The 12,241-nt window shown below is 35.8% G+C and overlaps 1 protein-coding gene across 1 annotated transcript in view; it reads right to left on the bottom strand.

The window, feature by feature from the left end:
- ITGBL1 (integrin subunit beta like 1) overlaps positions 1 to 12,241 on the bottom strand; it is a 148,672-nt gene that overhangs the window by 67,117 nt on the left and 69,314 nt on the right. Inside the window, exons 5-7 of the mRNA XM_027730753.2 lie at positions 11,518 to 11,658; positions 8,974 to 9,114; positions 4,655 to 4,801 (exon numbers count right to left, since the gene is read on the bottom strand). Of these exons, the coding sequence (XP_027586554.2) occupies positions 4,655 to 4,801; positions 8,974 to 9,114; positions 11,518 to 11,658 (429 nt within the window). The remainder of the gene's footprint in view (positions 1 to 4,654; positions 4,802 to 8,973; positions 9,115 to 11,517; positions 11,659 to 12,241) is intronic.

Below are 12,241 nucleotides of genomic sequence, written 5' to 3'. Positions count from 1 at the left end.
TCTAAGAGGTAAGTAATAAAAATTTGAGGAAAACATATATAAAAACCTCACAGTATTTAATATTACAAATTGTGTCATTGAATCATTAAAAAAACAAAAAAGTTAGGTTAGGTTAACATTCTCTTTTCCATTTATCATTACCTGTGAAAGTAAAATATAGAGTATAAATTAAGACCCTTACCAAAATTAAGGTAAAATTAGGTAATTAGGTAAAATTAAGATAAATAAAGTTCAAAGATGGAAACATTGAGTCCCTCAGATTGATATGAAAAGTATCATTTTGCCATGATTTTTGTGTTAATATTATATAATTTTAAATATTTTTTTTTAACAAGCCCACATTATTCCAAGTCTCTAATGCAAATATATCCAGATCTCAACCTTTTTTTTTAAAGAGGAATTTAAAAGATTTGGTGCTTTATTTGATTTGGGTATGGTTTTTTTAGGGTTTTTTTGTGGTTCGCCTTCCGTAATTATTATTGGAGTTTTTAAAGACTTAAGCTAAACCATTGCGAGTTTCACAGCACTCCTTATCAGAAAAATTTGAAAAATGTACAAAAACCTAAAAATGGCCAGGCAAAGCTTTAAAGGACTATTTATTTAATGCTTTCTAGGGCAGCATGTTTTTTGTTGTTTTTTTTTTAATACTGCTTAAATGCAGGATTATCCCATTTGGAAGTCATACTTAAGATTTCAACAAGAAAATACCACCTCGGAAATAAAACTTTTGTTAATCTTGGGAACAGAGTATTGTAACTGAAGTTTGAAACTCCTCCACCTGAAAATCTGAGTGCATGTTGTAATTTAGACAGAGATTGCAGGAAGATATTACAGCAGTTCTATCTTTCTCTGTCTGCACATTTTGCTATCTATATGGCATTAAAAATCCTAAAAATGCTTTGTCCTTCAGTGTCTTTATCCAAGACCATAAAAGTGATTGCAGAAGAGTACATCAGCTGACACAACTGCTGTTAACTAATCTAGAAACAAAAGGTACAGATGAACTGAAAACATTCTTCAAGGAAACACAATACGTGGCAAAATCATAAAGTCATGCATCTGCATCTCTGGGCATTCTGTACTTGATACATGAACTGCTTTACTAAAAGACCCCATTAAATAAGACTGTTAAGTACTCAAGTCCTTTGGCAGCACAGTGGATTCGTGACCTGTACAAGGACTTACTGTCCTTGTGTCATAGCCAGGAGAAAAATAATACAAGGTTGTTGCCATAACAATAATGTTCAAATAGAAAAGCTAACATTTTTGTAGTGGGTTTCTGTGGTTGGGTTTTGGTAGTGGGGGGGTGGGGGCTACAGGGGTGGCTTCTGTTAGAAGCTGCTAGAAGCTTCCCCTGTCTGGTGGAGCCAATGCCAGCTGGCTCCAGAACAGGCTTCCTGCCTCTGGCCAAGGCCAAGCCAATGAAGAATGATAGTAACGCCTCTGTGATAACATATTTAAGAACGGAAAGTTATTGCACAGATGAAAATTCCAGCCAGGGAAAAGAGGAGTGAAAACATGGGAACAACAATGTAGACACCAAGGTCAGTGCAGAATGAGGAGCAGGAGGTGCTCCAGGCACAGGAGCTGAGGCCCCTGCAGCCCGTGGTGCAGACCATGGTGGAGCAGCTGTGCCCCTGCAGCCCATGGGGGACCATCGGGGTGCAGAGACCCACCTGTAGCCTGTGGTGGAGCCCGTGCTGGAGTGAGTGGATAACCAAAGGAGGCTGTGACTCCGTGGGAGGCCCAAGACGGAGCAGAGTCCTGCCAGGGAGATGTAGCCCATGGAGAGAGGAGCCCACACTGGAATGTGTTTTTCCTGGGTAGGACTTGTGGCCCCTGTGGGGGACCCACGTCAGTACAGCTCATTCGTGAAGGACTGCACCCATGGAGAAGTGACCCACAGGACAGCAGTTTGTGAAGAAGTGTTGCCTGTGCGATGGACTCATGCCAGAGAGGTTTGTGAAGGACTATCTCCTGTGGGAGGGACCTCAAGGGAGCAGGGGAAGGACTCCTCTGCCTGAGCAGTGGCAGAAACAACAACTGATCGTAACCCCCATTCCCTGTCTCCCTTCACCACTGGGGGGGAGGAGGTAGAACTTGGAAGGAAGGAGGGGAGAGGGAAAGGTGCTTTTAAGATTATTTTACTTCTCACTTTTTTGCTCTGATCCTGTCAGTAATATTTAATTAATATCCCCACTTTGAGTCTGTTTTGCCTGTGATCAGTAACTGACTCTCCCAGTTCTTATCTCAACTCATGAATACTTTGCTGGTTTTTTTCTCTCCTGTGTCCAGTTGCAGAGGGGAGGGAGAGAGTGGCTTTAGTGGGTACCTGATATCCAGCCGGGGTCAACCTACTACACATTTCCATTTTCTTTCGGGACTTTCCTTTTCAAGTCACACAATCCTCTTTATGGATGTCAGAAAAACTGGAGCTGGTGTTAGAAGTACATGGCTTTTTGCAATCGTGAAGACTTGAAAGAGGTTGTGCTTGATTGAAAATGTTTATTTTGTTTCATTTTCTTGTTTCACACTTCTGCACATGAAAAGCTATGACAAGTAGTTGGATTTTCCAATGGGAACAAAGAATTTAAATGTGCATGTCCAGTGGCAGTTTTTCATAGGAACTAAATGCTAATAGGAAGTAAAACTAATCACTTCAGCAAGGCAGCAACGTTTTTACATTTTGTATTATATCCAAAGTATAATGGAGGAAAGGGAAATCCAATGTAAAAAAAGAAAATACACTATCCAGTAAAACAGAGATAAGTAGACTAAAATATCTTTTCTCTTTTCTCTCTCGATTTCCTAAACAAAATTGTTCATAAAACTAAAACAAGATACTACTTTCCATTTTAAAATTACAGTTTTCATGGAAATCTTTTTTCAAATGTGGAATGCAAAATCTCTCATTCTTTTGTTACAGCAGCTGTCCATCATGCTATGTCCTAAATCCATATCTGTGCCTTTTGCACTCCTCAAAAACCTTGGTGATCTCTTTGTGTTTAGAAGTCAAAGTTCAGTGAAAGCCACTATCAATTAAGCTTTTTGTTCCAACAGAAGCTGCTTGTACTTTTTTTGAAAATTTTGACTGACAGATCACTCAGTCAAATGAATTCACCTGAAAGGGACTTATTTCAGTGCTAATATCTCAACAGAAAAACACTGCCAGCATTAATAAGTGTTTTTCAGAAAGTCAAAACTATTGACATTAATTTTGAAATGTTAAAATTACTCTTTTCATTATATTTAATTTAAAAAATCAAAATTTAAAATATAAGTATTTTAAATATAAAATAGAACACATGCTCCATAACTAAGACTGTATATTTATTCAAATTAAACTTCTTTTTATGACTCAAAATTCTCAACATACACAACTTCTAGTGAAGCAGATGAAAGAAGAGACATTCAGCATCCAATGACAACAGAAAAAAGTGAGCCAGTATTAAAAAAAATTAAAATAAATCAAAAGTCAACCCTCATTTCTGTTAGTTGTCATTCTTGCAATTAAGAACAATAAAATGTAATTAATTCTCTACAGATGCTCATTTTTCACCTAACTCATAGCCAAAAATTCTGTTGAAAATTCTTAACAATAAAAGAGAGATCTCACTGAAAACTGTGTCTTAATTAAGAAAAAATAAACAATGAGCAACAATGTTCTTAACACACAGTTCTTTTAAGATACTGATAATGCTGCATTTACTAAGTTATGACCTGCTATACATTTACAGGGGGAGAAAAGAACAATTACCACAGAGCTAACCTGGGTGGACAACCTACAATTTTTGACTAAGTAGATATTGCAAATGAACTGACATTTAGGGTCAAATGCAATAAATCAAGAGTAGCTTTAGACCTTTCCCAGCAAATACTTAAGTGGTCAGAATTCATAACAACTTCAATTACCAACTGAATAACAACTCCTACCAATTCATAACAACTTACCAATTACCAATACTCTCTCATATTTCCTTTTCTTTTTTCTATCTGCAGAAAACCACATTTCACACAGGGACAGATGAAAACTAGCAAGTCCATTTCCTTTTGAGAAAAATTTTCTTTTGCTTGGATTTCAAGCGTATGTATGACTTAGCATACTTTTTTAGTCAAAACTTTGGAAAAGGCTACAGTGTGACAAAGAAATATGTCACGTCACATTTCTCAAATGAAAAGCCAGTGGCCAACTAGCAAACTGTGCTGAAGCACAGCTGCATTTTATAGAGTCAGTCTTGTACTCAATTACCCAGTTTCTTAGGCAGAGTAAATCCAGTCCTTATCACAATGGTGCCACAACATTTTACACAGGCTGAAAATGTCATGCTGCTTTTGTAGCAAAGACTGCATAGGATACATTCATATTTTTAATGTGTCATTAGTAAAGACTTAGCTGCAGCAATTTTCAAAGCATCCTTGAAAACCTGCAAAACAACTATTGATATGTAAAATAAAACACAAAGCAGAAGATGACAGGCAAAATAGGTGACCTTTCTGATTCTTCTCCTCCCTTCTCCTAACTCACAAGTTATGTATGTGAGATTCATGCACAATAAGCCACATTTTTCAGTACTAGTAATGCTGGACATCATTAAAATTCTTTTAATGGAAGTACATTTAAAGAGCATGAAAATTCTTTCAGAAATGTTTTTACCTCTTCCAGAGCAAAGTAAATTAGAATTTCCTTGGCATCTCTTAGCACTTTCCTCAACAGACAATGGACAAGAACGTGGATGCTCACACTTTTTCCCAGTCCATCCTTCTTTACAGTCACATCTTCCACAATTACACTGTCCATGACCTTGAATAAAATTAAGATTAACCTTCATTCTAATGAGGTAGTAAACTGTCATAATTAGATGAACTTTATCAAAGTTGTGGCTTCATTCAATAACTAGACTGGCAAAAAATTCAATTATTTCACTCTATCTACATTTTTTTCCCCCCCAAAAATAGCACTGGTCTCCCGTTCCATTTGAGCCATATTTCTTTTTTCTTTTCTTCTGAAGGCATGTTTTGCCACTCAGCACATGATCTACATGCAAATGGGTGGAATAGAGATTACAAATACATATTTCACCATTGCTTGGAAAAGTAGGGTGTCATAAAGCAGTTTCATTTACCTTTATGTTCTTCTTTTTCTACCACAGTTGCAGCATAATCTCTATGAAATATACCAATACCATCTTTTATCTACTTGCAATCAATGTGATCTCCCAGAGACAAACAATGTCACATCAATTCCAAGTCTCAAACCAGTGCCTTCTATTAAAAACTGATGTATAAATAATAAAATATTGGACATAATCAATTCTCATTTCGATAGAGCAGTTGGATATGATTTTTGGTATCTCACTGGCTAACTTGACTGTTCCTGAGCCTGCCTATTTCCTCTATGAATGCAAACATATCCAGACCAAGAAAAAACAAGAAAATTGCTCTTCTCCCTCTTTATACTCTTTGCCTAAAGCAGTGAGATTCTGGCAATACAAAATATTTCTTGAACACTGAGGAAAGTTTGAGAATCAGCAAAAACCTTCCCTGCCACAAAATCAAATATTTTCATGACCTCTGACAGCAGGTTAGAACTCTCACAATTTTCACATAGTCATCATTCATTGGACACAGGACCAAAGCATTGCTTCAACGTCCACTTCTCTATCCATTTTCTTCATGAAAACATAGCAACACAGATTTTATGTTTCTTTCTAACCATATTTGCATTTTAAGAATGGCTTGTACCCATTTATCAATTCAAAAGGAGAAAATGGGAGGAAGCAAGCATTCTGTGAGTCATCAGAGTAATTCCCAAAATATGTCTTAAAGTTAACGTTAAAGAATAATATTTCTTTACATCAGTTATTTATTTTCCTTGAAAAGCATTAAAGTCTTCCTCTTGTTTAGAGGATAGGTTTAGACAAGATATTGGGAAGAAAATCTTTTCTGGGTGGGTGGTGAGGCTCTGGAACAGGTTGACCAGAGAATCTGTGCATGACCCATCTCTGAAAGTGTTCAGGGCTAGGCTGGATGGGGCTTTGAGCAGCCTGGTCTAGTGGAAGATGTCCCTGCCCGTGGCTGGGGTTGGAACTAGGTGATTTTTAAGGTTCCTTCCAACACAAATAATTCTGTGATTCCATGATTGTGTCCTTTGCTTTCATGTGTACCTGCAAACAGGTTGCAAATTGGAGCTATGTTCCCTAATCCACATAGATACTTGTGAGAGGATTATGTTCTTTCATACAATAGTTTCTTTGCTAGAGTCACAGCAAAGGAGCTAATGAGATGTGTGAATGTATGAATTTCCTTGTGGAAGCCTTTTTTCTTTTGGTGTCAAGTCATGAAAGCTATTATCTCTTTAAACGAAGAGAATCACTTTAATGTTGAGAACACTTCTGAAAGAAAATAATTCATTAACATACTGAATAGCACTTCAGGTGTTAAAAAAAGGACTCTAGTTGCCAATATGATGTACTGTGAATTGACAGTCTCCTCAAGTCATATGAAACTTCTGGAGGAAGCTGCTCTTGTGTGATGTTAAATTCTCACAGCAGGGCTGCCAATTCCTGTCATTCATAGTTTATGAAATAAACATAGCATTTCATTCAGTTACAGTAAAACTCTTTACATGAAAACCTGACTTCCTATCATTTCAATATGCTACTCAGGACAATGTGATTTCCTGTCTATAGCTATTAGATAGGCAGAATAAGACAAGAAAATTTTGTATCATCTCTGTTTCATGAAGGTTTTAAGAGAGATGGATTATTTTCTCTAATCTGACTAATCCCTCTTGGATTCATCCCAAACCAATTTAGAAATAATTGTGAGAAAAATGAGGATATTTTGCAGACACACGTAATGTATGCACACTTTGTGCAGCAAGTAAGTTGTCCAGTTACAATTCTACTATTAAATCTTTGGTTTAATTGGAGATTCTGTCTGTCTACCACAATAAACCAAAATTAGTACTCATGCCTCTTATCTATTTCTGAAATATGACTAAGCAGCAGGACTGGAAGACGTTCACATTGCTTCATGTGAAAATGGATTTTTTTGCATAATGTATATTTGGATGGCCAGCTAAGGTTAAATTAGGCTTTTCTAAAATATAATGAATAGGGAATGGATAAAAATAATTACCACTAAAATTTGTGATGACTAGATGGAAAAATTAAGCTATACTTCAAAATGGGTTTTAGTTATACTAAACAAGCCATATGAGTCCCTCATTTTGTATGTCTTCTCATACAGTTTTGCTCATTTACAGTTATACCAGTATAAAGAACATTGTATCAGTCCTTAATCCAGTGTCAAATGGCAATATCTTTCCCCCAGCTCATCTGTAACTGTCTTACTTACCCTGTGCTTTCTTACAACCATTACCATTCTGGGCAGCAGCAGCTGCAATGGCAATAATATCCAGAAAAGGGGGAGTTCAAGTATCAGTGTTTCAGTTATGCAGCATTAGCTGTAGATGCCACAGCTTTGCTTCAATTTAATTAGGTTTGAAACTCTTGTGTTCACCCTTAACTATGGAACACATTTATCAGGTTGATTTGTAGCTTTGTATTCCTCAGCTGATGCTGATATTTTGATCAGTCCCAAACTGCTAAAAACATTGACAGCAACACAATGATACATTCAAAAATTGACAACATCCCAAAGTAAGTCTTCCTGTTGCACTCATGACTGCAGTTCTTCATCCTTCCAGATCTTTCATTAAATAAACCTATATAACATTTGCAAGTGGCTGAAACATTAACTAGTGAATTAATTCACTGAAGGTTTTCAGAATAGCTTCTTTCTTTTTTTTACTCATTTTATTAGCTAGTAATTCATCAATATTTATTTAAAAAACCCTAACATAAGAGTTGAAAAAAATTCCACTTCTTTAACAGTAAAAGAAAAAGCTGAAAATTTTATGTATCATGTTGGTTTCTGCTTTCTTTCTCTGTTACAGACAGCTTCTGTGGTCTTTCAATGATGGATCCTTCATTCTCGTAATAGAAGGAGAATATACCACATCACTAGTTTCCTTGACGTCACTGCATTCTTCCTGTTATTAATTAGGCCAGATAAGGTTTTTGCAGGATGCGTTCAAGCTGGCAACCTCTAATGTGTCAAGTCCCTTTGAAATCACTCATTTGTTTTTGCAGAGTTCCTGTGTGTAAAAATTGCATGCCGTGTATTGATCAAAGTCCTTCTCTCTTGCCTAGTATTAGCATCTTTATTAGTAACTATACAAAATTGTATGCAAGGTCTCACTCGGAATCTCAGCTTTTGTTAGTTGATACGTGGAGCATCCATCTAAATACACTGAAAAACTTGGATGCATGGGTGGATGGATGGATGGTATTAACCGATTTGAACATAATGCTCTGAAGCACAGGTAGAAGAAAAAGGAAGGTAGAAGTGTCTAAGATGTACAGTCAGTATTGTGCAGCTGGGCCACACATTCATATTTTCCATATATTGATGCTCTACTTGTTCTCATGTCATTTTGTATTTTCAGGGTACTGTTTTTTGTTAACTCCTTTATTTACTTTTCCTTGAATTTCTTCTTCTTGATTATTCTCTCCCTGCCGTATAACATGAAATAACAAATACAATTCAATCTAACAAACTTTCAAATTCAAATTTCCCCAAGAAAGGTTATATCTATATTTTAAAGTTTCAACCATTATCCAATTTATGCTAGGTTATACTGAATGCAAGAGTATTAGAAGAGAGATGGACACCTAGAAGTATTTAATATTTACAGAATTTTGTTAAATGGCCTAGAAAATAATTACAGAATTATGCCTTTTAATTTAAAAAATCCACTCCGAACCGACAAGAAAAAACAAGTAAAGTTTGGTATATTTTTTAAGATAGAAAAATGGGAACTGGAGCACTAGAGAAGAGGGAGATCAGACCAGTTGGGTGCTCTCTTTATAAAACTACACAAAAGTCCCTATTACATAAAATCCTTACCTGAACAGAAGTCATCAGAATATCTGTCATACACTGCTTTGCAGTTTCTTTCATCACACTCACAAGTATCTCCATGAATATCTCCCCAGTCACCAGTTGGGTCTACATCATGGCATGTGCATTCCCCACATACACATGTGCCTAAGAAAGAGAAAAAAAAATACACAGAGATAGAAGATTAACAGAGCAATTTAAAGTAATAGTAGTTTGATTACAGGAATTTACACTTGTGAATTTTTAGCTCTCACAGGAATGCAGTTTCAAAGCTGCAAGTGTTAATCATGAGCGAGTGTTCATCTTCTACGATTTGAAACCTTCTATGATTAGTTAGTAGCAATACTTTATACAAACAAATTGGCTTTCTGTTCAAGTTTCTTTTTGCTGTTTGAGACTTGTTAGGAATCAACAGAAAAATGTAGTGCGCAGAACAGTCGTAAATCTTTGACATCAACAGTAATTTGCCCTGACAGTAATGACAATAAAAATCAATTCTGTTTAAATGAGTTGGGCTTGGGCACAATAGATAATTAATGGTTGTTAAAGCATAAATATTAAGAATACAATGGAATACAAATTCTAATCCAGCTGAAAATGTCTAGGAGGTCATTCTTTACCTAAGAAGAACTGCAGCACAGATCTATCTGAAAAGGATATTTATCCACTTTCCCAAGTCAATATTCAGGGCCACACCCAGTTGTTTACAATAAGAAGAAATATGAAATATGACAGAAATACAAATTTGGCACAATCCTACTAATATACTGAGAACACTTAGGAAAATCTGAACAACAACAACAAAAAAACCCAGTTTCCTTCTTCAGAAGTACAAATATGCTTCAGGACCACAGACCCACTGCTTTTTCTGAGGTGCCAACAGGTCCTTAGAAGCAACCTGACCTTACTGATGCATGCAGCTCATTTCCTGCAAAGAAGCTCCACCTTTTACTACTCTGCCAACACCTTTGTCATCTTATTGATTACTCTAAACAATATAATGCATTTGAGGACAACAATACATATATATATGAGTACTTTCTCTAAAAGGGTAAGGTCTACACAATTGTGTATGCATGACACTTAAATGAAGCAGGAAAGGCTAAAGCCACCAAGGCAGCCCTCAGGAAATTTGCACCTGATTTTTTTATACGTTCACAATTCAGTGACATTATTGAAGAAGAAAAAAATCCAAACCAACCAACAAACAAAAAACCAAAAAGAAAACACCTCCAGAGGGTGATTAATCCTCCCAGAAACAACTTCAAAGTGAATTTGGATCAGCTGTCCTGGATATCAAAATGCAAAACACCATTTCTCCAAAGTTTAAAAATCTAAAGGTTCACATCTGGTCTCAGCTGGTTGACTAGACAGTTGTGGGGGGAAAGAGAGAGACAATTTATCCAACTTAGCACTGAAGGAGGGTAGACAGCAAGGTTAACCCCAATATTTGATTTTTACAAGTCTCAAGACTGACAAGATGAACTGCACTTATACAGCAAGGTGTATGAACACTAAAACCTGGGTAAGTAGGACTAAATGGAGCAAAAATACTGTGTTCGAAAGCAACTTCATGTCATAGAAGTCTACAAATGTTTTATGAAAATAAAATCACAAATACACGAAAAGCTAAAGATATAGAAATATCCCACAAATGTACCTTTGTATAGGAGGTTGTAAGTACCCAGAATACCAGCTTTACTACTCACTCAATTCCTTCAATTGTTATAATCACACGATACAATTCCAAATCTTAACAAAAACTTGCTTTGACAAATTCTTTGACAAGAAATTACTTTCTCAGTGCAAAGAAAGTATCTGATCTGAACCTACTTTGATTAATATTTCCAGAACTACACAAAAATTTTATCTTAAAGTCACAAGACTAAATGGGCCTACATGATCTCTGTATTTCTCTTCTCATAATTATGAGAAGAGAATTTTCTAAATTCTCTCAAGATAATTTGATGTTTGCAGTACAGCAGGTTTTGTCAGTAGAAATGTGACTTTTGCTTATGTTCTACTGTAATATTTCTGGACTATTGCCAAAAAAATCCCTCATATTTTTTTAACTCTTTGTTCAATGAAGCCAAACACAGTAGTGAAAAACAACTTTATTTTATGCTCTTTTTTTTTCCAAAATGGCAAAATTAAACAGAAGTATATGGTAAAATTCAAATTCTAAAACTCTGCGCAAATAAAACACCAGGTAGTTAGAAATATCCTGTGAAGTCTACCTTCCTCACCATTGTTACTGAACACTTCACAGGTTTTTTTTTACTACAAATTATCCTGCTCAGTCTTACTACGAAACTAAAAGATGAGACCAACTTAGGTTTGCTTAATCAAGAAATGGATGTGGATCTGTTTAAGTTTATACTTAAACACAGGTATCTGCCCACTCACTTGGAAATGTATATCCAGACCTGAAATAGCTGAGAACAAACTAGAAACTATCAGCAAACACAGTGTCATACTGTAGCAAATGCATAGAGCAAAATAAAAGCAAGTTATATAAATATGCATAGAAGGACCGTGCGAATGACACACCTCTGTTGCTGCAGATTTTGCCATCTGGAGATGTGCATCTTTTCTTGATCTCCCAGGGGGTGATGTCACACTGGAATTCACATTTATCTCCATGCCAACCAGCCTCACAGTAACAGTTTCCACAGTAACACTTTCCATGGCCTTAAGCCAAAACAAATTTCATACAGTGAGAAAAAGGCAAGTTTTTAAAAGGCATTAACAATTTAACTGTTTTGATCTTTTCTTTTAAAAATTTCTAGAGCTAGACTCAGAATAGAAACAATTTATAAACCATATACGACTACATAAAATAAGACAAAGGATATCTCAATTATAGTTTTCTCCGCTGCTTTAGAACAGGTTTTCATTTAATCACAGATTAAATCTAATCAATAACCACTAATTATAATCAACATTTTTATATTTGTAAGCTCAACTTTATAGATCAATTTCGAAGATGGTAAGTGTAACAGTTAAAATTTAAGCACAGCTTTACATATTAAGGTAGGACACAAGTGCCCATCATACTCAGCATGTCTAAGAAAGCATTGTATGTTCTTGACTCCTCAGATAGTTCCAGAAAGGGGACCTTGATTTATTACACATTGCCTACACTGTGTATGGCTACTCTTCTTACCTGTCAAGAAGATTTTAGAACACGAATAAACCGGTTCATTAAAAATAATTATTAGCAAAACAAATCTTTCAGATGTTCATTTAACAAGTCATACATATCTCAAAAAAG

The sequence above is a fragment of the Pipra filicauda genome, unplaced genomic scaffold, assembly GCF_003945595.2.
Source record: "Pipra filicauda isolate LSUMZ 115617 unplaced genomic scaffold, ASM394559v2 scaffold125_size2111803_pilon, whole genome shotgun sequence".
NCBI lineage: Eukaryota > Metazoa > Chordata > Aves > Passeriformes > Pipridae > Pipra > Pipra filicauda.
This window is presented reverse-complemented; position numbering and strand designations above follow the sequence as displayed.